This window comes from Mustela lutreola, chromosome 5 (assembly GCF_030435805.1).
Source record: "Mustela lutreola isolate mMusLut2 chromosome 5, mMusLut2.pri, whole genome shotgun sequence".
NCBI classification, from domain to species: domain Eukaryota; kingdom Metazoa; phylum Chordata; class Mammalia; order Carnivora; family Mustelidae; genus Mustela; species Mustela lutreola.
The window spans coordinates 78,420,148-78,443,701 of record NC_081294.1 but is presented as its reverse complement, the minus strand read 5'-3'; the positions used below and the strand labels follow the sequence as shown (position 1 = coordinate 78,443,701).

The 23,554-nt window shown below is 46.8% G+C and overlaps 3 protein-coding genes across 4 annotated transcripts; 2 read left to right on the top strand and 1 right to left on the bottom strand.

The window, feature by feature from the left end:
* The first annotated feature begins 5 nt into the window (after nt 1-5).
* On the top strand, nt 6-14,590 carry HARS1 (histidyl-tRNA synthetase 1). The gene is made up of 13 exons (XM_059174796.1): nt 6-186; nt 467-556; nt 5,797-5,916; nt 8,896-8,991; nt 9,644-9,769; nt 10,423-10,530; nt 10,681-10,779; nt 11,003-11,096; nt 11,296-11,423; nt 11,516-11,758; nt 13,178-13,294; nt 13,469-13,615; nt 14,181-14,590. The coding sequence occupies exons 1-13, from the start codon at nt 97-99 to the stop codon at nt 14,250-14,252; spliced, it is 1,530 nt and encodes a 509-aa protein (XP_059030779.1). The 5' UTR covers nt 6-96; the 3' UTR covers nt 14,253-14,590.
* A 260-nt stretch (nt 14,591-14,850) lies between these two features.
* Nucleotides 14,851-17,401, top strand: DND1 (DND microRNA-mediated repression inhibitor 1). Its single transcript, XM_059174808.1, has 4 exons — nt 14,851-15,014; nt 15,143-15,260; nt 15,624-16,085; nt 16,730-17,401. Exons 1-4 carry the CDS (start codon nt 14,991-14,993, stop codon nt 17,185-17,187), a joined length of 1,062 nt encoding a protein of 353 aa, XP_059030791.1. The 5' UTR covers nt 14,851-14,990; the 3' UTR covers nt 17,188-17,401.
* Nucleotides 17,402-17,506: 105 nt separating this feature from the next.
* On the bottom strand, nt 17,507-22,719 carry WDR55 (WD repeat domain 55). 2 transcript variants are annotated; one of them, XM_059174806.1, is made up of 7 exons: nt 22,440-22,719; nt 19,185-19,319; nt 19,004-19,091; nt 18,733-18,912; nt 18,537-18,636; nt 18,281-18,450; nt 17,507-18,196 (listed from the first exon to the last, which is right to left on the bottom strand). In XM_059174806.1, the coding sequence occupies exons 1-7, from the start codon at nt 22,594-22,596 to the stop codon at nt 17,881-17,883; spliced, it is 1,146 nt and encodes a 381-aa protein (XP_059030789.1). In that variant the 5' UTR covers nt 22,597-22,719; the 3' UTR covers nt 17,507-17,880. The 2 variants fall into 2 exon arrangements, with proteins under 2 accessions (XP_059030789.1, XP_059030788.1); XM_059174805.1 differs by having other exon boundaries at nt 19,185-19,285; nt 22,440-22,718.
* Nucleotides 22,720-23,554: the final 835 nt, after the last annotated feature.

Here is a 23,554-nt window from a genome sequence, read left to right as displayed (position 1 = left end):
GTACGGGCCAGTGACTCGATAGCCGGAAGCTGTCCGTGCTGAGGCTGCGGCAACAAAAGCTGATCTAGACAGCGTTCAGCGCCGGTTGGCCGCAGGATGGCAGAACGTGCAGCACTGGAGGAGCTAGTGCGACTTCAGGGAGAGCGCGTGCGGGGTCTCAAGCAGCAGAAGGCCAGCGCTGAGCAGGTGCGACCCAGGTGGCAGGGGAGAGGCCAAAATTAGGGCCAGGGAGGACTTAGAGCTGGGTGGTCTGCATAGAAGAGAGATGTGGGAAAGGAGACCGGGCGGGGAAGGGAGAAGCAGGGCCTGGTTGAGGAGGTGGGCGGGGTAGGACCCGAGAGAAGCAAAGCTGGGCTTGGGGAGAGAAATGTGCCTCAAATTCTGATGAGGGTGGGATACTGAATGAATGGCCGAGAGAGGAAGGAGTGGCAGACGTGATAGCTCAGCACCTACTTTACGTCCACAGATCGAGGAGGAGGTGGCAAAACTACTGAAACTGAAGGCGCAGCTGGGCCCTGATGAAGGGAAACAGAAGTTTGTGCTCAAAACCCCCAAGGTAAATATAATTCCTTTAAGGAGAAAGTCCCTAATCCCACTCCCAAGGGTGGATGCCCCTGCTTCCTTGAACAGTTCTTCTGGGAGCTGGGCTGAATTGGAATCTGAGTCATTCTGGGATAGCAGTGATGGCAGAAACTAGACCAGCTGGGTGCTTAGGGGAGTATGCCAGCTACTGCTACTCCTTCTTTCATTAAGTAAATATTTACTGAGTGTTTCCTAAGTGCCTAGCACCATAATATGTGAGTATGCCATGATGAACAATATAGCCTGCCCTCATGGAGCTTACATTCTACTGAGGGAAACAGACTTAGGACAGATAATTCCACTCTTGAATATGTAATTATAGGTTGTGATAAATGATATAAAGAAATGATAAGCATTCTCTGGGACAAATAAGAACTAGAGCGTCTGAAAAAGCCTCACAGAAGTGATATACTAACTGACTAAGATGAATGGGAGGTAGCCAGGGAGAGAGCATGAGGAAGGTAAGTTCGGGAACAGTATGGAAATCCTGAAGGAGAAGAGAACGCTAGTAGTTTCCAGGAATTAGAAAAAGACTTGGATTAGTAGAACCAAATATACAGGAGAGTAGAGGAGTGGAAATCCGTTGGAGATTACTAGCGTGGTCTCCTTCGGGAGAGGAGGAGTTCAGATGTCATTCTTTGTAAGTTCTATAACCTGAACTATTTACCATTTCATCTAGGTTCCCTTGGCACTTCATATATATATATATCTACTATTGTATTTCTTGGTGACTTTTATACACATAGTTTATTTACCCTGAGAGGCTGAGACTGGTGTCTGGAACTGAACAGATAATTCAATAAATGTGTGTGAAATTGGACTTCAAAGGAGAGGGGTCTTCCTTGTGTTAAGGTGTCACCTTTTTAGGTTCATTCTTTGGGCTCCTAAGTTAATTGAGCTATTCCTTTCTACACACAACTAATTTCGAAGGTGAAAGAGACAATGTAAAATTACAAAGCAAATATTATCAATAGTTTTTCAAACTCTTCACTGAAAAATTAATGGGGAATTTGTGACAGATCATGCTGGCCTCACTAAACCCAATGATAGATCTTAACATCACTAAAAGTAGGACATCCAGACATTATGTTTCTCCTGATGTGACGCAATAAGTACACAGCACCACCTATGAAATATTCTTGCCGGGGTGTCTGGGTGGCTCAGTGGGTTAAAGCCTCTGCTTTTGGCTCAGGTCATGATCCCAGAGTCCTGGGATCGAGCCCCACATCGGGCTACCTGCTCATCAGGGAGCCTGCTTTCCTTCCTCTCTCTCTGCCTACTTGTGATCTCTGTCTGTCAAATAAATAAATAAAGTTTAAAAAAAAAAAGAAAAGAAAAGAAAAAGAAAGAAATATTTTTGCCAAGAAAAATTGAACCTGAATCTAATCAGGCCTTTTGACCTACCAGTTTACCAGAAATATGGGAGATGGAGGAATGTATTAAATGACACATTGTATACACTGTTAATGAAATCCAGAATATGAAAAGTTCTTTAGGACAAATTACTCAATTTCCTCAAAATAAATGACATTTTTTTAAAAAGGAAAGGAAACTGTTGTGGATTAAACAGACAAGAGACAAACAAATACAGTGCATGGGCTTCATTTAGAATCTAATTCAAACAGTCAACCCTAAAAAAGTATTCTTGAGGCAACTGGGGAAAATTAAACACGGCTTGGGTATTAGATGATATGAAAGGGCTGCTGTTTGTTTTGTTGTTTGTAATAAAGGTATTTTAGTGTTTTGGCTTTTTTTAAACCTCATGCTTTAGCAAATGACAAATATTTAGGGACAAACTGATAGGATGTCTGGATTTACTCTAAAATACGCCAGGAAAGGGGCGCCTAGGTGACTCAGTCGGTTAAGCCGATGCCTTCCCCTGAGGTCATGATCCCAGGATCCTGGAATCCAGTCCCGCATTGGGCTCCTTGCTCAGTAGGGAGCCTGCTTCTCTCTCTGCTTCTGCGCACCACTCTGCCTGCTTGTGCTCTCTCTCTCTCTCTCTGATAAATAAATAAACAAACAAACAAACAAATAAATAAATAAGTTCTTAAAAAAATAAAATAATCCAGAAAAAAAAGTTGGACCTTAGATAACATAAAAATAACAGACACTGATAGTTATCGAAACTGGGTAATACATAACGTGGTGGTGTATGATACTCTTCTCTATAATGTGTGTTTGAAAATTTCCATACTATTTTATTTATTAAGTTATTTATTTATTTATTGACAGAGCCCAATGCGGGGCTTGATCCCAGGACCCTGGGATCATGACCTGAGCTGAAAGCAGAGGCTTTAACCCGCTGAGCCACCCAGGCACCCCTATACTATTTTAAAAGAAAGTGAGATTATACTGGAGAGTTAGTATCCACTTTAGTTTGTTGAAATGTGTCTCTTGATGTGTAATTTATATTAACGGAAAACCCAGTATCATGGGGTAGGACTCTTCCAAGAGGTTTTTGTGGTCAAAATTATTTTTATGATTATACTGACATATATTTGCCTTTGTGACCACATTTGTTAATGAAAATGCAAAAGCACTGGTGAGTAGAACTGCTGGTGTCTTAGCATGAAACATGACAGCAGCCCTACACTATTTGAGTAGCCATCATGTTCTTTATTTTCCTGCATTCATAATTTTTTTAAAAATTAGTTTTAATTATGAATGTCCTTGATAACAGTAAAATTTGCTCATTTTATTGAATCCCAACCCTTGAGTACTCTCTTTTTTAGTATTCTGTGTGATGAAATGGTAAGAATACAGAAAGCCCTTCTGCTGCATTCCAGAGCAGGAAAAACACTTGTGCTATTGCATGAGTTTAAGCTGCCTACCTACTGTTTTCACAGAACATCTTTTTTTTTTTTTTTAAGATTTTATTTATTTATTTGACAGACAGAGATCACAAGTAGGCAGAGAGGCAGGCAAAGAGAGAGGAGGAAGCAGGCTCCCTTCCTAGGAGAGAGCCGGGTGCTGGGCTTGATCCCAGGATCTTGAGATCTTGACCTGAGCCAAAGGCAGAGGCTTTAACCCACTGAGCCACCCAGGCGCCCCAGAACATCTTTTTTATTTGAAAGAAAAACTGAAAGACAAACTGCTGTTTTAAAGATTTGGATAATGAATGAAGTGAGCTTTGTCACTTCAAGGACAACATCTGACAATATTTTTTGCCATTGACAAAATTCAAGCATTCAGGTGAAAGTTAAGATTTTAGGGAACTTGTATCTTTCCCATCATGTAGACAGCTTCCCAATCTAGTAGTGAAAGAGAGATCTGTGTTGATATTAACAAAGGTGTTTTCTAATATAGTGAAGTGTGTAAATATTTAGAAGATCTGTATAATTTATCAATGACCCAATGTTTTCCACATGACTGATGTATAATGTTATAAAATAATGCATGGGTAAAAGATTCATTCAGAGTACAAGATGGAGTAGTCGATATCTTTAAAATTATGGTAAAATATATGTGACATGAAATTTGCCATTTTAACTATTTTCTAAAGATTTTATCTGTTTATTTGAGAAAGAGAGCACTGGGGGGAGGGGTGGGCAGAGAGAGAGAGGCAGATGCTTAACTAATTGAGCCACCCAGTCACCTTTTTAAACCATTTTGAAGCATACAGTGTGGTGGCATTAAGCAGGTTCGCATTGCATTGTTGTGCAACCATCACCACTATTCATCCCCAGAACTTATTTTCATCATACCAAACTGACATTCTATACCCATTAAGCAGTAACTTCCCCCTCTACCCTCCCTCCAGCCCCAAGGTAACTACTGTTCTACTTTCTGTCTCTGTGAATTTGGGGTACCATATTAACAGTGTGAAAAATTTACTGATGTAGTTCCTATTCCACACTGCAACCAATCTTTAAGAAACTACCAATTTTTGGATTTTGGTTTAGTTTAAGAAGGTTATCTACAGTTAGCTGAAAAGTTTATTAAAATATTCCTTCTTGGGAGCCTGGGTGGCTCAGTCAGTTAAGTGGTGCCTTCAGTTCAGGTCATGATCCCAGGGTTCTGGGGTCGAGCCCCATAGCAGTCTCCCTACTCAGCAGGGAGCCGCTTCTCCCTCTCTCTCCACCTGCTGATCCCCCTGCTTGTGTGCATGTACTTACTCTCCTCTCTCTCTGTCAAATAAATAAAATCTTTAAAAAAAAAATTCTTCTTTTACAATTACACATCTTTGTAAGGCTAGATTTTCTTTATGCAACCAGAACAACCTATCCCAATAAAATTGAATGCACAAAGCATATATAAGAACCCAGCTGTTCTCTGTTAGGTCAGACATTAAAGATTTGCAAAAATGTAAATCAGCGCTACCCTTCTCACCAAATTTTTTTTGTTTTGGGAAGTAGTTGTATTTTCCTAAAATGTTATTTGTGTTAATGTGTAATGGATTTACTGTGTGTTAAGTGAACTAATAAATATTCTTAAATGTTCACAGTTTTAATTTCTAATGCAATAAACTTTGATTGGTATAATCCACTTTGGGATCCTTAATAAATAAATAAATAAGTCTTCGGTCCTGAGACCGAAGACTTGAGAATAGGGTGTAAACACCCAGATTAGAAGCTCTGATCTGGAAGGACAGTGTTATTATAGCCCTGACTGCCACGAACCTGCTGAGTGGCCTTAGGTAATGATTTAACTTCTCAATATCCTGTAATTCATCCATAAAAGGAATCTGCCCAGCCTATGTCATAGGGTTATTAGAAGCAGATTAGAGAATCATATTTATTATAATTTAGTAATTATTGCAAATAGTATTGGAATTTTTTTTAAGTTACGCTGCGGTTAAGTGTTACTTAACTAAACTAGCTAAGCCAGTTTGAGTTGGTTATATACCTGTCTTCAGGTACGTGTTTTCTCATAGGAAGGGAAATGTTCTGGTATCATAGAAAATGAATTTTTAGGAAAACTTCTCAGAAAATATTGTTCTAAAAAAGAAAGAAAACAGCATTCTAAGAATTCTAGAAAATATAACCACTCTAAAAAGGGGATGAAATTTAGAAGGGTGTTAGCAAATGGGTGTGATAATTACTAGGGAATTGTTTGTGCTTGCTTTACAACTCCGTAGCCGATAGGGAAAAAAGTTTGGGGCAGTGTTTATATCTGTCATCCTCAAGGCCATGCTTTTGTATTTTTGTCCTTAATGTTTCCTGTTTGTTTTTAAATCCCATCCCTGGTTTTTTGGCCAATTTGGACTCCAAGGGTACAAGAGACTACAGTCCCCGGCAGATGGCCGTTCGGGAGAAGGTGTTTGATGTAATTGTCAGCTGTTTCAAGCGTCATGGTGCAGAAGTAATTGATACGCCTGTGTTTGAACTAAAGGTGAGGGATTGGTAAGGAGAAATTGGGTGGTGGGAGAGTGGATATATAAACAACAAAGAAGATGATAAGAGAGTGAGAAGTGTCTCTCCTGTTGGGGGGACAAAGACCATTATTTTCTCCAAAGAGAAGGGAGGCAGGCCTGGTTTAGAAGGAGAGGCCCTACTTTTTATTTGCTGTGGTCATGGCTGGTGGCTTCCAAAAGAGGGCCCTTGTTAGAGGACGTTGTTATGGTCCTGTCTACAATGAATTCCCTAGTACCGGTTCTTGAGATGTTTTTGAGATACATACAAACCATATATATAAAGAATAAATATGTAACCAGTCTCCTGTTGATGGACCCTGGGATTGCTTCCAGTTCTTTACTATTTAAAAAAAAAAAAAAATACCAGGGGCGCCTGGGTGGCTCAGTGGGTTAAGCTGCTGCCTTTGGCTCAGGTCATGATCCCAGGGTCCTGGGATCGAGCCCCGCATCAGGCTCTCTGCTCAGCCGGGAGCCTGCTTCCTTCTCTCTCTCTATGCCTGCCTCTCTGCCTGCTTGTGATCTCTCTCTGTCAAATAAATAAATAAAATCTTTAAAAAAAAAAGACTGCATCACTCCCTGTTTAAAACCATTACCCATTACATTTATAACAAAATCCAAACTCTGCTCATGCTTACAAGGCCCTACATGATCTTGCCATTGCCTTACTTTCCCACCTCATCTTGTGCTATTCTTCCCCTTGGCCCCAGTGCTACTCTGGTCTTCTTTCTATTCCTGGACCATTCTAAATATGGGTTTTTTTTTTAATTTTCTTGATTTTTTTTATTAACATATAATGTATTATCCCCAGGGGTACAGGTCTGTGAATCGCCAGGCTTACACATTTCACAGCACTCACCATAGCACATACCCTCCCCAATGGCCATAACGCAACTACCCTCTCCCTAGGCCCCTCCCTCTAAATATAGTTCTATCTCAGGGCCTTTGTACTTGCCCTTACCTCTTCTTGAACTCCCTCGCCCCTCTTTGTTTGATTTAATTTCAGATTAAAGTAGAGATTAAAGGTTTTAATTTCCGATCTCAACTAAACTGCCATTCTTCGAATAGTCTTCTCCAACTATTTTGTCTAAAGTATCCATTGTCTATCACATTGACCAGTTTTATTTCCATTAGAGCAGCTATCACTAACTGAAATTATCTCTTAATTTGTTTTCTTGCCTTAGTGTACTGCCTCTCCTCCTTAGTAGGAAAGATCCATGAGGGTGTGGACTGTATCTTGGTCTTGTTCACTGATGTATATTCATTGCTTAGAACAATGTCTGGTACTGGTGGTCATTCATCTGCAGGGTGAATTCACAGAAATTGCTAAATCAAAAGACTGTACTCATTTATGTTTACCAATTCTCTTGGTTTGCTGGGGCTTCCAGAACAGAGTACCGCAGACTTGGGCGGCATACACAGCAGATTTAGTGTCAGGAGGCTAGAAGTACAAGATCAGGTGTCAGCAGGGTTGGATCTTTCAGAGGGCCTTGAGGGAAGGATCTGTTTCAGGCCTCACTCCTTGGCTGTAGATGGTGTTTTCCTAGTGTTTTCACATTATCTTCCCTCTGCCTGTGTCCAATTTTCCTTTTTTCATAAGGACATCACTTAAATTGGATTAGGCCTCATCTTCACTTAGCTTAACTACCTCTTCAAAGACACTGTCTCCAAATATAGTCATATTCTGAGGTTACTGGGGGGTAGGATTGCAATATATGAATTTTGAAGGGGACACAGTTCAGCCCGTAACACCGACCAAATGTATGAATGTTTCTAATTCTAGACTGGGAATTTTCAGGCTTTTTAAGCTTTTCCAGTCTGGTAAGTAAAATATGTTACCACCTTATTGAAGCCATCACATGGTAAGAACTACTATTTCAGTTTTGCCTTTTGACATTGTTCAAACTTTAAGCATCATAAAAACATTTCATTGATCTAATAATGCAACCTTAGGAATTAATTCTCAAAAAAATGTATATTCCAGGGGCGCCTGGGTGGCTCAGTGGGTTAACACCTCTGCCTTCTGCTTAGGTCATGATCCCAGGGTCCTGGGATCGAGCCCCACATCAGGCTCTCTGCTCAGCAGAGGGCTTGCTTCTCTGCCTGTCTCTCTGCCTACTTGTGATCTCTGTCAAATAAATAAATAAAATCTTAAAAAAAAAAATGTATATTCCAAAGGAAAAAACTATACTGAAGTGTATTTATTGAAATGTTATGGAACTTTGTTTTTAAATAACCTAATCAACTGACAGTGTAACACTGGGAAGGAAAGAAATACAGAGCTGCTTCTCACCAAAGTATTACTCAGCTTTTAAAAAGAATATTTCAGGGGCGCCTGGTTGGCTCAGTGGGTTAAAGCCTCTGCCTTCAGCTCAGGTCATCGTCTCAGGGTCTTCAGATTGAGCCCCGCATCGGGCTCTCTGCTCAGCGGGGAGCCTGGTTCCTCCTCTCTCTCTGCCTGCCTCTCTGCCTACTTGTGATCTCTCTCTGTCAAGTAAATAAAATCTTTTTTTTTTCATTTTTTTAAATAAAAAAATAATACTTAAGCTCTGTCACAAAATGGATATGTGTAAAAAAGCAGAAAATGAACTTTGCATGTCCTTTCAATTATAGTTAACATCAAATACATTAGCATTGAGATAGCAGAAGTATAAACAGGTTGCAGTCAGTCATGTTAGGATGGTGGGGTTTTGTTTTAAAACTTCCTTTTAGGGGCACCTAGGTGACTCAGTGGGTTAAACCTCTGCCTTTAGCTCGGGTCGTGATCTAAGGGTCCTGGGATGGAGCCCCGCATCAGGCTCTCTGCTCAGCAGGGAGCCTGCTTCCCCCTCTCTCTCTGCCTGCCTCTCTGCCTACTTGTGATCTCTGTCAAATAAATAAATAAAATCTTAAAAAAATAAACCCAAACTTCCCTTTAAATTGTTATATTTATCATTGTGACCACCTTTGTATTTTCTCAGGAAACACTGACTGGAAAGTATGGAGAAGATTCTAAGCTTATCTATGACCTGAAGGACCAGGGTGGAGAGCTGCTGTCCCTTCGCTATGACCTCACCGTATCTTTCTAAACTTGGTCTCTTGGTACTTTGGATCAGTTGGTTCTCATTGGGCTGGGGCTATTTCTAGCCTCGGGTTTGGGGATAGCTAGACATAGGTGGGATTAATCCCCACCTATGATGCTTATGATAATCAGGGAACTTATTTCTTTAAACCAGGAATGGGACTTTAGCTAAACAGAGCATAGCCTTAAAAGTCTTCAGAATCCTGAGTGAGAGCTCAGCTTTATGTTGGGAACCAGTTCCAACTCAGTAATCCCTTGGCTCCAGAGTCTCTCTCCCCTGCCCTGTCCAGTGGACAGAGTTCTCTTTAATTGACCAACAGTCCAATTCCTTTATCTCCAAGCTATGTCAGAGAATCATCTGCTCAGAAATCCTGGAAGCCTTTCTCTGCTCTCTGGCATATCTGCCTGGCCCCCTCCTGTGCTCAGCATAGTCCAGGGGAGACACTAACCAAAGGGAGAGGAACCCTAATCCTTTTTGATACTTCTGCTGTGTGAACAAAGTTGATTCTGATGTTCAGAAATACTCTTAATCTTACAGGTTGTGGTTTTACTCACACACAGAGAAAGGTTAGACCCCAGCTTCTGTTGGTGGTGATAATCAGCTGCTGGACTGTATGAGGAGGGGCTTTCTCCTTAACCATTATCAGGTTCCTTTTGCTCGATACTTGGCAATGAATAAACTGACCAACATTAAACGCTACCACATAGCCAAAGTATATCGGCGAGATAACCCAGCCATGACCCGTGGCCGGTATCGGGAATTCTATCAGTGTGTGAGTATGTGGGGCATGACAGGGAACTTGGCCCTCCCTCAACTTAGTAGAATCTCCTGGGTACTCATGGTGTCCTGAACAAACTGGATGCACCAGATAGTGCTAGTCCTTAGATTACTTGAGTATTTTCATGTAGAGGATAGGGATTATTCTCCCCATTTTACATATGAGTAAACTTGCAATTCAGTAAGGTTAAGGGATGGTAGGGATAAGAAAGCCAAAGTCAGGCTTTTGAACTCTTGGTCCAGTTTTCTTTATGTTAAACCACAGCGATTGGATCACAGCAAAGGATGGGGAGATTGGATTTGAAGTATCAGGTCATCCAAAGTGGTGGCAGAGCTTCTGAATAAAGAGAAAATGGTTAAGGACTAAGGCCATGTATTTGCCCCCACAGTACTACGAGAAAATAAGGAAAAGTAGCTGAGTGAGATAATGAAGGAAAGTAGACAGAAGGGAAACCAGGACTGGTAAGAGACCCAAGAATGCTGGGAGATTCCTCTGGGTTGGTGCTCTGACAGATAATGAAGGTGGTGTGTGCATGAGTGTAGATAGGCCTTTATAGGGAAAAAGCAGAGCTCCCAGTACCCTGTCTGCCCGCCCGACCCTTAAGACAGTTAAAACCCTAAGCCCTGTATCTACCCATCTCCCTGCAGGATTTTGATATTGCCGGACAATTTGACCCCATGATCCCTGATGCAGAGTGCCTGAAGATCATGTGTGAGATCCTGAGTTCCCTTCAGATAGGCGACTTCCTGGTCAAGGTCAGAGCTAAATGGGTTTGGAAGGGCAAAGCCGGGCCTAGCTTCTCATAGGAGAATATCCTCTGCAGAGAGACCAGTAGCCCAAGTGACCAAAACTGTTGATGGTCACACAAAGGGATTCTATCCTCACTGTGCCTTGGGTCCCTGCAGGTGAATGATCGGCGCATCCTCGATGGGATGTTTGCCATATGTGGTGTTCCTGATAGCAAGTTCCGAACCATCTGCTCCTCAGTGGACAAGCTGGACAAGGTAATGACCTAAACACTTCACTCTTTTCTCAGACCCCACCCTGCTCTGAGAAATGTAAAATAAGATCAGAAATGAGGGAGGCCTGCCTCAGTGCTCACCAAAGGAGGATTAGCCCCAGAATGAAAGGCAACTTCTGCTCCAAAACTGCCCCCTCAGAAGGACCCACACTTGCTCTGCAGTGGAGAACTACCCAGGAGTCCCTTACTGGTATCTGTCTGCCTAGGTGTCCTGGGAGGAAGTAAAGAACGAGATGGTGGGAGAGAAGGGCCTTGCACCCGAGGTGGCTGACCGTATTGGGGACTATGTCCAGCAGCATGGTAAGGAACAGACCCTGCCTCTCCAATAGCCATCGAACTGGCCTCAAACCTTAGGCCAAAACTCCGTGTGTGTGTGTGTGTGTGTGTGTGTGTGTGTGTGTGTACACGCATGCAGATGTGTGTAGTCTAGGCAAAAAGGTAGAAAGCACCTCTACCTGTTTGCTCTTGTCAGTCTGGCTCACAAATGGTATCTCCCCAGGTGGGGTATCCCTTGTGGAACAGCTGCTCCAGGATCCTGAACTGTCCCAAAACAAACAGGCCTTGGAGGGCCTAGGAGACCTAAAACTACTGTTTGAATACCTGACCCTGTTTGGCATTGCTGACAAGGTGAGTCAGGCTGGGGTGGACACTGTAGCTGAGCTCTGGGGTTTCAGGTCCTTGATCCTCATCTGGTCCTGACTGTGCTCTTGTCTCCACAGATTTCCTTTGACCTGAGCCTTGCTCGAGGCCTAGACTACTACACTGGGGTGATCTATGAGGCAGTGCTGCTACAGACCCCAGTTCGGGCAGGGGAAGAGCCCTTGGGTGTGGGCAGTGTGGCTGCCGGAGGACGCTATGATGGGCTAGTGGGCATGTTCGACCCAAAAGGACGCAAGGTGCCATGTGTGGGGCTCAGCATTGGGGTAGAGCGGATCTTTTCCATTGTGGAGCAGAGGCTAGAGGTACGTCCTGGGGGTGCGCAGCTGGTGGCATGTGAGCTGTTTTGTTTTATCTTCAAGGGGACTGTTTCGGTCAAGGAGCATCTTTGGAAAGAAATGGAGAAAAGATGGTTATTGTCTTTCGTACACCACTATAGGCCATCTTTTTGGATCTTTGATCATTTTTTCTTCACAGAATCCTTTCTTCTGGATCCCTGCATTTCCCTGAGCACTGTCAGAAGTCATAGCATATCCAAAGATATATCTTTAGAATACAGAATGCTTGATATTTTAGTGCTTTTCAAACACTATCAGTAAAATTCTTACATACCCCTCTGAGAGTAGCTACTTTTATTTATTTCTAGACAAGGGAACTGAAGCATTACAGGTCACAGCTTGCCCAAGGTTGTGAAACTCTTTAAGTAGCAGGGTCAGAATTCGAATCCAGGCAGTCTAAATCCAGATTCTTGCTCCTAACTACTCTGATGTTGTTTCTAAGTGGTAAGCGTGTATCTGAGGCCTTGGGATCCTTCAGGTGGATATCTTCACTCTCTAGCCCCTAGAGTAACACCAGGGGAGGTCCTCATGGGCTTAGGAACTCCTTTGCTGCTGCTCTTAACTGGCTGGTCTCATTTCATCCCTCGGGGAATTTTCCAGCAGTAATCATCCCAATGCTTCCATCCTTTCCTCTGGAGCGGAAACCATCCATGTTTCCCAGTTAAGGTCACTGTTCCAGTAGACATCTTATGTTGTTAAGAACAATGAAGATAGGGGCACCTGGCTGGCTCAGTTTGTTAAGAAGCTGCCTTCAGCTGGGTCATGATCCCAGGATCATCAAGCCCCACATTGGGCTCCTTGCTCAGCAGGGAGCCAGCTTCTCCCCTACCTGCCACTCCCCCCTTCTTGTGCTTGCTCTCCCTTCTCTTTCTCTATGCGAAATAAAATCTTACAAAAAAAAAAAAAATCTATGAAAATAGTTTTCCAGAAAAAGACAAGGGGCAGCAGAAGCATTGTTCCTTTCCCCTGTCCACCCACACCCTGGGTTGGGCCCTGTGGCCAAAGCATAATACGCACGGTCTTTTACCTGGGCAGACATGTCGTAGGTGGGAACTGGGTAAACTCACAGTATTGCTTCTGTGTGAATGTTCTTTTGGACCCTTAATGTACTAGAAGGAGACAAGTTTTAAGTTATTGTACATAAACCACCTTTGCCCTTGCCCTACATCATCTGTTCTGGCAAGTCATAGGTACGAATCAGTCAGTTCATTTCTTAACATCTTCTAGGAGCTACCTTATGCCCCGTTGCTAGGGGAGAAGACTGGGCCCCTGTCCTGGTGGAGCTCGTGTAGTTGGGTCTGATCTCTCAGTATCCTGACAGCAGCCTGCTCTGTTTGCGCCTTGAAGGTAGCACAGCTCTCTGACTCTTACCTGCCCCTTCCCCAGGCTTTGGAGGAGAAGGTACGGACCACAGAGACACAGGTGCTTGTGGCATCTGCACAGAAGAAGCTGCTGGAGGAGAGATTGAGGCTTGTCTCAGAGCTCTGGGATGCTGGGATCAAGGTAGAGGAGGCCAGCCCCAGGGTGGCAGCAAACTTGGGAGTGCTGGGAACAGACTAAATAAAAGCTCCTCCGTGGCAACTTCGGGTAGGAGAGCTAAAAGCACTTGGGCTCCAAGGAGGTTGTCCCTGAGGACAGTAGAAACTAGCCTTCATCTTCCACCCTTGGCCCCTGCAGGCAGAGCTGCTCTACAAGAAGAACCCAAAGCTGCTGAACCAGTTGCAATACTGTGAGGAGACAGGCATCCCACTGGTGGCCATCATTGGTGAGCAGGAGCTCAAGGACGGGGTCATCAAGCTCCGCTCAGTGGCCAGCAGGGAAGAGGTACGTAAGTGGGCAGGAAAGCTGAGGGATGGGGAATGTATGGCATTTTGGCAGTCCATCCCCATTCAAGACCTGAGTAAAAGCCTGGCACTCATGTTAGTACCCTCTCAGAAAAGGCGAAAGGGTTAACCTGTTACAGTGGTCATGGTAGGGAGTCCCATCTCCATCTATACCCAGTGTCTCTAGCTTCTCCAAGAAGCACTATCTACTTTTTTTTTTTTTTTTAAGATTTTATTTATTTATTTTTTTGTCAGAGAGAGAGAGAGAGAGAGAGAGAGAGAGAGCACACAAGCGCACAGGCAGACAGAGTGGTAGAGGGAGAAGCAGGCTCCCTACAGAACAAGGAGCCCGATGGGGGACTTGATCCCAGGACGCTAGGATCATGACCTGAGCCAAAGGCAGTTGCTTAACGAACTGAGCCACCCAGGCGTCCCAGCACTATCTACTTTTAGTCTGCATTCCAGCTCCCAGCTGAGCCAAGCCTGATGACTAGAGGAAGGAGTGGGCATTTAGGAGCAGTGGAGTCAAAGATACTCATACCACCTTCTCTCCCCATCCTGGCCAGGTGGATGTCCGAAGAGAAGACCTTGTGGAAGAAATCAAAAGGAGAACAAGCCAGCCCTTTTGCATCTGCTGAGTTGAGCAAACTATCAGCCAACTGGGACTGGTGCTATTTGAGGCTAAAACAAGACTCTGCATATATACTTAACAGCTTTGAACACTTGGGTTCCAGCAGGAAGACCTGAACAGTGGTCAGAACAGAGACTTTTTATTATGATTATTTTATTGGTAATCACGGACAAAAGTGGCCAGGTATTACACCATTTTTCCATAGGAGATCCTGGGGGCTTAGTCCAGTCTGTGCTCTGGGGACCGAGCCTAAGAATGGTCGCCCCTGCACGACCCTAACCAGATGGAGAGAATGCTCCCCCCAAACAATACTTAAAGGTCCAATAAAATGACTCAACCACTGGAGCCTGCCTGTGTCACTGTTAACTGGCCCTGCCATCACTGTGGGAGCCTAGGCCTCCCATTCCAACGACTTGAGCGGTGGGAAAGTGGGGAGAAAGTCTTAAAGTACGCAGCACTGGCACTGCCCCAGGGTAAAGGGTGCCGCTGAGGTTCCTGCCTCCAGCGCACATCCGTGCCCTAGGAGGTGGGGCTGTCGGCACACTCCTGGGTTAAGGTTCCAGCTTTCACCTGAGGGTCCGAGGTTCCCGAGGCGCACGTGCAATGGCTGCCCCCACCCCCTTGGGGGGCGGGGTCGTATTCAGAGCCAATGAGAGCTTGGGGGGCGGAGGAGTAGGGAAGCTTCCAGAGGCAGATGCGGAGAAGGTTATAAAGGAGGTAGCGAGGGGCCGGTGCGGAGAGAGCCATGCAGTCCAAGCGAGAGTGTGAGGTAAGTGGTGGCAACAGGGGCTCGACAAGCGCCACCTGCGCAAGAAGTGGCCTATTGGGCTCCACTCCACGGGCGAGGTGGGGGCGGGCACGGTGATCCGCCATTCCAACCTGCCCTTTCGCCTTCAGCTATGGTGTGAGAGGGTGAATCCAGAGAACAAGGCCGCGTTGGAGGCGTGGGTCAGGGAGACCGGCATCCGCCTGGTGCAGGTGAACGGGCAGAGGAAGTATGGCGGGCCACCCCCAGGTACGGTAGTCCCAGCCCTACGCCTGCCGCGCTCCCCCAGCCTCGACAGTACCTACCGGCACCCTCAGGGCGGGGAGGGATATCCCGGTGCTCAGCAGGCATAAACCTCTGTCTGTTGCACCCCCTCCAGTCAAGCAGCTGAGGAAACTTAGGCTCTCCACCCACCCACCTTGCCTCCCTCGAGGCAGGGAAACCAGCCTTGCTGTTAGCTTAGGCACCCAGTTATGCCAACGACTCAGGGGGAGCGAGTGCTGCATCCGTTTCACGGACGTTTGCCCATAGGCCTCCTCGGGCTGGGTGCCGGGGCCCGAACCCGGAACCATCCCGGAGGATGACGGTGCCCCTTCCCGCCCCTTCCCCCAGGCTGGGTGGGCAGCCCGCCGCCGGCCGGGTCCGAAGTGTTTATCGGACGGCTGCCTCAGGACGTGTACGAGCACCAGCTGATCCCACTGTTCCAACGCGTGGGCCGCCTCTACGAGTTCCGCCTGATGATGACCTTCAGCGGCCTGAACCGCGGCTTCGCCTACGCGCGCTACAGTTCGCGGCGCGGCGCCCAGGCAGCCATCGCTACGCTGCACAACCACCCGTTGCGGCCGTCCTGCCCGCTGCTCGTGTGCCGCAGCACGGAGAAGTGCGAGCTGAGTGTGGACGGGCTGCCTCCGGGTCTGAGCCGCCGCGCGCTGCTGCTCGCGCTGCAGCCCCTGGGTTCCGGCCTGCAGGAGGCGCTGCTAATGCCCAGCCCCGGGCCGGCGCCCGCGCAAATTGCGCTGCTCAAGTTCAACTCGCACCGCGCGGCCGCCATGGCCAAAAAAGCCCTAGTGGAAGGTAGGGGAGGGGGGAGCAAGGCTGCGGGGGGCTGCTGAAGGGGGCCAGACACATTTTGCCATGCACTTGACACATCAGTATAGAGGGTGAAGCAAGATCGTAGAGTTAAGAATGCCTGGGTTTTCGACGTCATACTATATGACCTGAGATTTTTAATTTCCGCCGGTGTACCAAGTACCACCTATGTGAACTCTTCCCGTGCATTGTGTCTTTAGTCTTCAACATTCCAAAGAAACACAGAATGATCTCCCTCTTTAGATACGAAGAGAGGGTTTAAGAAAAATTGATTTGCCCTAGGCAGTCCTGCTGAGTCTGCCTTTTATCTACTATAGATCTTCCTACCTCTGGGTGTGGTGACAATTAGATGGCACTTAGCACATTCCCAGAGTCCTGGTAAGCATTCACAATAAAGGTTAGCTATTATGATGGTTATGAGGTAGACAAAGCCTGCATCCACCAACATACCAATAAGGAAACTTAGAAGGTAGCAGCTACTACACCCCCTTTTCAAAGAAACAATGAAGCCACCAGGAAATGGGAAGGCTAGATATTAAACAGGCCTCCCTCGGACTCCAAAGGGTTCACAGGGCCTGGGAACTTGGATCCAGGGTTTAGGCCTCCCCTTGTCTGCCTTTTTCCTGCAGGGCAGTCCCGCCTCTGTGGAGAGCAAGTGGCCGTGGAGTGGCTTAAGCCAGACCTGAAGCAGCGACTCCGCCAGCAGCTTATGGGTCCCTCACTGCAGTGCCTACAGCCAGAGGGCAGTCGACTGGCCCCAGCCAGGGACAAGCTAGAGTCCCACCAGGCTCGGGCTGCCCTGCAGCTGTTGTGCCAAAGGATGAAGCTGGGCAGCCCCGTGTTCCTCACCAAGTGTCTGGGCACAGGCCCTGCCGGCTGGCACCGCTTCTGGTACCAGGTGGTGATCCCTGGGCACCCAGTGCCCTTCAGTGGCCTCATCTGGGTGGTGCTGGCCCCAGACAGGCAGGATGGGCACGAGGTGGCTAAGGATGCAGTGTCTGCCAGGCTGCTAGAGGCACTGAGTGAGTCTGGAGCCAGCCTTCTCCAGTCTGCCGGGGCTGAGGCAGGTACCATGGTTAAGCAGTGACCCTGTCCTCTTCACAGGCAGCCTGCACAATTTGGCAGAGCCTGTGTCAGTCTCCAGCCCAGCAGGCCTGGGCAGCCACCATCTGTCCTCAAAGAGGAGCGTGGGCCCTGCCATACCTCGGACAGCCTCCCAGCTGGGGCAGGGCCCCAGTACACCAGGAAAGCTCAGGGTTGGCTAAGTTGTGGTGAAGGACCTTGTTCTCCCCCTCCCAGCCCAGGGTCTGACCTGCCTCATGGTATTCCTTGGCCATTCAGTGTGATAGACACACAAACAACCCTTCTTCTCCCACAGCTTAGTATGAATCTCATTTCTTAGTCTCTTGATTTGTCACCTTTGTTGATTTTATTTGGAGGCTGGCTGAGCCAGAGGGTCAGAAAATCTGCCTTTTGTCCCCACTACTTGACATTCTGGTTACAGTGTATGTGATTTTGGGTTTTTCTATGCTGTTGTATTTATATTAAACCCCTGGTTGGTGTACACCTGTGTCCGTGCTATCTTGCCCCAGCTCTGGACTTGTCTTATAATGGCAGAGTGAGCAGCCGCCACAGAACAAGGACTTTCTCCCACCAGTGCCCTCAGTCCTGAGCCTCTGGCTACATAGCTTTGTGTACTGCATAAGAGTAGTAAAAGTTCATAGCATCTCTGGGTACGCAGCCCAGGGATCAACACTTGTCCAGTGAGCACCTATCTGCCTCAATCACTATCATTCTCACTCTCCTCTTCCTTCTGAGCGGTGGAGTCTTCCTCTTCCCTCAGGCCTGCAAAGAAGTCATCTGTGCTCCAAGCCTTGCTGCTCAGACCCCGCAGTGGCCCTCCCTTTTTCTTACGCCGGCGGTAGTCATCGACTACCACAGTCCGCAGCTGGGCCATGTTCCAGAACTTGAGGCGCTGGTCGTGACCACTGCTGGCCAGGAAATGGCCACAGTGGGAGAGGGCCAGCTTCTCCACAGGCTCCCCAGCATGCTGCCCCACGCTGCCCACCACGCGATTTGGCAGGATATTGACAGCCCTGGGCAGAGAAAAGAGAGTGTTTGGTCTTGGTTGGTGGGCTCTGCCCCTGGTGTGATCTCAGGGCTTTCCTGGCCTCTCTCACCTGATGACTCCATCAGTGGAACCAGTGCACAGCAGGCTCTCAGTCACTGGAACCATGCAATCAATAGACTCTGCTCTTAAGGCAAACCGATCACTTGTGGCCCCAAAACCATTCCAGTTGAAGAGGTAGATGGTGCCTTCACTGGAGCCACAGGCCACCTTCTTCCCATACTGCAGGAAATAAAGGAAACCATATTTGTGGAGGCCCATCTGAACAAATCCCTATTATATTCCCAAACCCCCATACCCAGATGTACTTTCATGACCGTGACGGAGGTCAGGTCTCCAGACTGAGGCTCTGAGAGTAGTTCAAACCGGCGTCGCCTGATGTTGAAGACACCCAAACAGCCATCCCCACTGTAGAGAAAGCAGAGCAGCAGGCTTAGCCAAAGCTCCCATCAAAGGAGAGAGCTTTAACAGGGAAGGAAAAGGGCGGCAGCTTTGAGGCTATACCTGGCTGTAAGCAGTAGCTTCTTGGCTGGGTCCAGAGCCATGTCAGCAATATACTCCTCATGCTGCCGCATATCCATTAAGGGGCCCTCCTTCCGCTGGTCCCAGAGCCGGATGCCACCTGTGTCATCCCCAGTGGCCAGGACATTCTCATCTACCAGCAGCAGACTGTTGATGGGGGCACTAGAGATACAGAGCTTCTTGAAGCATCTCTGTCCCAGGAGGAATCTACCACATTACCCTTAACCGCAACACACAATTTAGCTGCCCTTACCCATGAGCCTTAGAAATGCGTCTCTCCAGTCGGCCCTGCTCCACATCTAGAACGTGGATGGCTTTGTCCTTGGAGACAGTGACAAGTTCTGGGGAGGGAAGGGGTACTCAGGTCATGGTGCTGCGCCCTGCTCCCTTGCCAAAAGATTGCTGGCTGGCTGGCTGCCGTGCCTGGTACTCACTCTGTCCATCTTCAGAGAAGACCACAGCTCGGCAGGATTTGAGGTGGTGACCTGAAGACCAGAGTTCCTTTGTTTCTCCCTCTTGGCAAGAGTAGGAAAAGCTAGGGGGAGGAGGAGAATCAATGACTCCAAAACCTGCCAGCATGGAATATAAAGACCAACCAGTCAACCTTCAGCCTATCTAGGAATTGCTGTTTATACACCATCAAACCCAAGGGGCTTAACATCCCATTTTTCCATTTTCAAATGTTAAGTCTTTTATTCAACATTTCAAAGTACATCTGCTCAAGACTTCTTTGTGAACTGACCCATCATCCTTAAAAGCCCCAGCTTGGGGAAATACTAGATCTGGACCACAATGGGGGGACATGAAATACCTGCTAAAGGCAGAAGAACAGGGGTGCCTGGGTGGCTCAGTTGCTTAAGTGTCTGCCTTCAGCTCAGGTCATCCCAGAGTCCCAGGATTGAGCCTTCATCAGGCTTCCTGCTCTGCAGGCAGTCTGCTTCTCCCTCTCCCTTACCCTCTTCCCCTCCCCCGAGCTTGTGCTCTCAGTCTCTCCCTCTCAAGCAAAAATCTTGAGGGGAAAAAAAAGGGAATGGCGCCTGGGTGGCTCTGCCTTGGGCTCTGGTCATGGTCTCAGAGTCCTGGGATGGAGCCCCTCCATAGGGCTCTCAGCTCAGCAGGGAGCCTGCTTTCCCCTCTCTCTCTGCCTGCCTCTCTACATACTTGTGATCTCTCTCTCTCTCTGTCAAATAAATAAATAAATATTTTTTAAAAAAGAAAAAAAAGGAATAGCTCCAGGAGTCTGAAATGTAAAAATTGACAGAAGACAGGGCTCTTGTACTCCAGGTCTATAGGAGCTAAAGAAAGTTAAAAATAATTACAAAAAAGGAAAAAGAAAAATAAAAGGAACAGCTCCAGGAGTTTGAAATGTAAAAATTGACAGAAGACAGGGCTCTTGTACTCCAGGTCTATATGAGCTAAAGAAAGTTAAAAATAATTACAGAATATTGTGGCCACAGGCTGAAAAGGAGGTAGGATCAAAATGGAGGTGGAACAGAGAAGGGCCAGTCTGGAAGTTCAGCTTTGAGCCAAGTACTTGTCAAGAGTGTATCACCAGTGGCTACCTCAAGGCAGATCCTCAAAAATGGCCGGATGACAAAGTCCTTAATTGCCAGGGAGTTTCAGGCAAGCAGAACAGGGTCTGCTTATTGGCTCTGTCCCAGTGCCTAGCAGGAGAAAAGAGCCCCAGAAAGCTAAGGTCAAGATGTGAGTTGGGTCATGGGTCATGAAGAGTTAAACAGTTCACCTGGCAGATACTGGAGACAGGTATGAATGTCCCTTCTAGGGCAAGGACAAGGAATGAGGAGGGTTCCAGTAGCAGGAGAGTGAAATGGCTGAATCTAGAAAGAGGGACTGGACTGGAGATCCTATAGGCCAAGCAGAAGGATGAATTTAATCCTTTGGGGAAAGGAACCTCTTTGAAATGATTGTGGGAGAAGTCAGAAGCCTGCCAGAAGGCAGTGGCTGAAGGTAGGAAAGAGGAGACAAACTGAAGCAATGGCGATGTGAATCAAGCGGGAGGTCCAGAGTGACTCCCAAGTGTACGGCATGAAGTAGGTAAGTAGGAGTAGTAGTAGAAAGGAACCCACCTTTGTTGAACTCAGTAAACACCTGACTGCTCTGCAAGGTAGGTCCAGGAATACCTCCTCTTACGGCACTTCACAGACACTGCATTTTTTTATACTGAAGGTCTGTGGCAACCCTGTATGGAACCAGTCTGTCAGTGCCAGTTTTCCAACACCATCTGCTTGCTTCGTGTGTCTCTCACATTTGGGGAATTCTCACAATATTTCAAAACTTTTCGTTTTATTTTTTATAGTCATCTGTGACCAGTGATTATGACTCACTCATGACAGTTAGCATTTTTTAGCAACAAAATATCTTTTAATTAAGGCATGTATACTGTTTTTTAGACATAATGCTAATACACATTTAATAGACTTATGTATAATGCATACTTATATGAACTGGGAAACCGAAAAATTCGGTGACTGGCTTTATTTAAACGGTCTGGAGCCAAACCTGCAATGTCTCAAAGGTATGCCTGTATTATTCCATTTTTGAAGATGAAAATATGGAAGTTAATTTGCCCAAGGTGACTGAGGCTAATGAAGAGGTTAAGGTTTAATGTCATTAAGTACGTTTGACAGCACAACTCTTCTGGTTAAAACCTTCAGTGACTCTTCACTGCTTCCAGCCTACTCATCTTGTTCAAAATCAAATACTTATTAAGCACGTACTGTGGTCTAGAAGAGGAGATAAAAAGGACAACAAAACAGACCACAGATTACATAAAAATGTTTTTCAAACTCCAGTCATGATCCATTAGTGAACTGTGATCAGTATTTTATGTCTGTGTGCCTGCAATAACAATGTAATAAACCGGAAAATATCAGGGTGCATCACACATAATTATATGTGGTGTGGACTGAGGTCAAAAAAGTTTGAAAAACATTTTTATTTTTAGTGAAGGAGCAAACATTCAAATAATTACACAAACGGATTTAAGATTACAAACCATTAGGAAGTTTCTGAGGGCAAGTTATCTGGTGCTAACACAGCAGTGTCTAATGAGTAATCTAATTTAGCCTGGGGAAGGGGAGGACAAATGCAGAGATGCTGAGAACTCAGGGATAGTGGGGAAAGTTTTCCAGGCAGAAAGAAGAAGCCACAAAAGAGCCGAGGATTTAAGATACATTGAAAAGGTAAGAATGAATGAGCACAGAAAGTAAGGGGAAAGTGAGCAAGGACCAGATGGCCAAGATCCTAAAATCTAGATTAAGGAGTTTTGACTTAACCCTAAAAACCAAGGTAAACTACTGAGGGGTCTTAAGAAAGAGAGGTCGTTAGATGTGTGTTTGAAAGATCAATTAAAGCAGGCAAGAGGCAAAGTGGAGGGGGCCCATTCAACCCATTTTAGGCTCAGTATAATAATCCAATGAAAAATAAGTGTCCTGAACGCCGCCTCGTCCTGCTACTGTCTCTGGGCTTCGTCAGGGCATTCCAGCCACTGTGTCTTCTTTCAGTTGTCTCAAGAGATTTGTGTGGTAACTGGTTCAAAACCAAGTGTTACTGAACGAATCGATCAGATGGGTCTTGCAAGATTTGTCTCCCGCACCTTTCTCCCCTCATCCCACTTTATCCCTGGGAGCTTCCAGATCCCGCAGCCCCGAGCCCTGCCCAGCACTTACACGAACACGTCCCCGTCCACGTCCCCCGCCGCCAGGAGGTCGCGGGCCGGATGGAATGCCAGCCCGCTGGCCGGTGCTTCCAGTACGATGTCTTCCGGGGTGTCTCGGATGCGGACCGGGGCTTCCGTTGAGTCGGGGTCCTCCTCGTCGCTCCCATCCTCGGCGGGCCTCTCCTCACACGTGCGGTCCATGCACGAAGGACAGCGAGCCGCTCAACAGTTGAGCAGCGAACCCAAAACCCTCCCCCTGACCTAGAGGAGTGGCCCAGATTCCACTTCCGCCTTGGGGGCGGATCCGGAAGTGGCGCTGAGACGGGAAAGGGCGGGGTGGGCCGCCGCTGTGGAGTGGTTCCCAGAAACCCAGCCCTCAAGGTGAGCAGCTGGTCCGCGTTACCGCGGCCCTTTTCTGGGCCAGGTAGATGGCGTGACTGTCAGTGTTATCCTTGGTCACGTCTCGCGAAGTTAGGTACTGTTGAAGTCCTTTCCCCTCATCCTGATCGATGCTGACAGTTGGGGACTCCCTCCTGCAACTAGTAAGGATGATTTACTGCCCTCAGGATGGAGAGGGGGACACCGGTCTTTCATGGCTTTGTGGCATCCAAGAGCAACCTCCATGTTAGCCCGGAAGCCGCAAAAGCCCCACACCACGAGAATTTGGCATGTGGAGGTCATGGACAGCACTCAGGCCAAGCGCACGCTTAAACTGCGGCGGGTCTATGCTCACATTTTTGGGGCCAAAGAACAGCACCTTGCCAGTTCCTACAGTTTAGCTGCATACCCTCAGTAGGCCGGGCCAGCAGTGCTCAGAGCTGGAAAGGAGTTGCTTAAAAGGAAAATGGGGACATTAGTCGACGTTTTTTTTTTTTTAAAGATTTTATTTATTTATTTGTGAGAGAGAGAGAGTGAGAGCGAGCACAGGCAGAGTGGAAAGCAGAGTCAGAGGGAGAAGCAGGCTCCCTGCAGAGCAAGGAGCCCGATATGGGACTCGATCCCAGGACGCTGGGATCATGACCTGAGCCGAAGGCAGCTGCTTAACCAACTGAGCCACCCAGGCGTCCCATTAGTTGACGTTTTTAACGTTCTGATTATCACCGGTTCCATAAAAATGGGAACACT

What these genes read in the sequence shown, in the direction of transcription:
- DND1 (XM_059174808.1), top strand. Translation starts at nt 14,991, where the DNA reads ATGCAGTCCAAGCGAGAGTGTGAG. An exon ending in GTATGGCGGGCCACCCCCAG is followed by an intron (nt 15,261 to 15,623) that starts GTACGGTAGTCC and finishes CCCTTCCCCCAG; the next exon opens with GCTGGGTGGGCAGCCCGCCG. An exon ending in CAAAAAAGCCCTAGTGGAAG is followed by an intron (nt 16,086 to 16,729) that starts GTAGGGGAGGGG and finishes TTTTTCCTGCAG; the next exon opens with GGCAGTCCCGCCTCTGTGGA.
- WDR55 (XM_059174806.1), bottom strand. Translation starts at nt 22,596, where the DNA reads ATGGGAGCGACGAGGAGGACCCCGACTCAACGGAAGCCCCGGTCCGCA. An exon ending in CGCATTTCTAAGGCTCATGG is followed by an intron (nt 18,913 to 19,003) that starts GTAAGGGCAGCT and finishes CTGTATCTCTAG; the next exon opens with TGCCCCCATCAACAGTCTGC. An exon ending in CCTCCGTCACGGTCATGAAA is followed by an intron (nt 18,451 to 18,536) that starts GTACATCTGGGT and finishes TATTTCCTGCAG; the next exon opens with TATGGGAAGAAGGTGGCCTG.
- HARS1 (XM_059174796.1), top strand. Translation starts at nt 97, where the DNA reads ATGGCAGAACGTGCAGCACTGGAGGAGCTAGTGCGACTTCAGGGAGAG. An exon ending in TAGGCGACTTCCTGGTCAAG is followed by an intron (nt 10,531 to 10,680) that starts GTCAGAGCTAAA and finishes GGGTCCCTGCAG; the next exon opens with GTGAATGATCGGCGCATCCT. An exon ending in TTGTGGAGCAGAGGCTAGAG is followed by an intron (nt 11,759 to 13,177) that starts GTACGTCCTGGG and finishes CCCCTTCCCCAG; the next exon opens with GCTTTGGAGGAGAAGGTACG.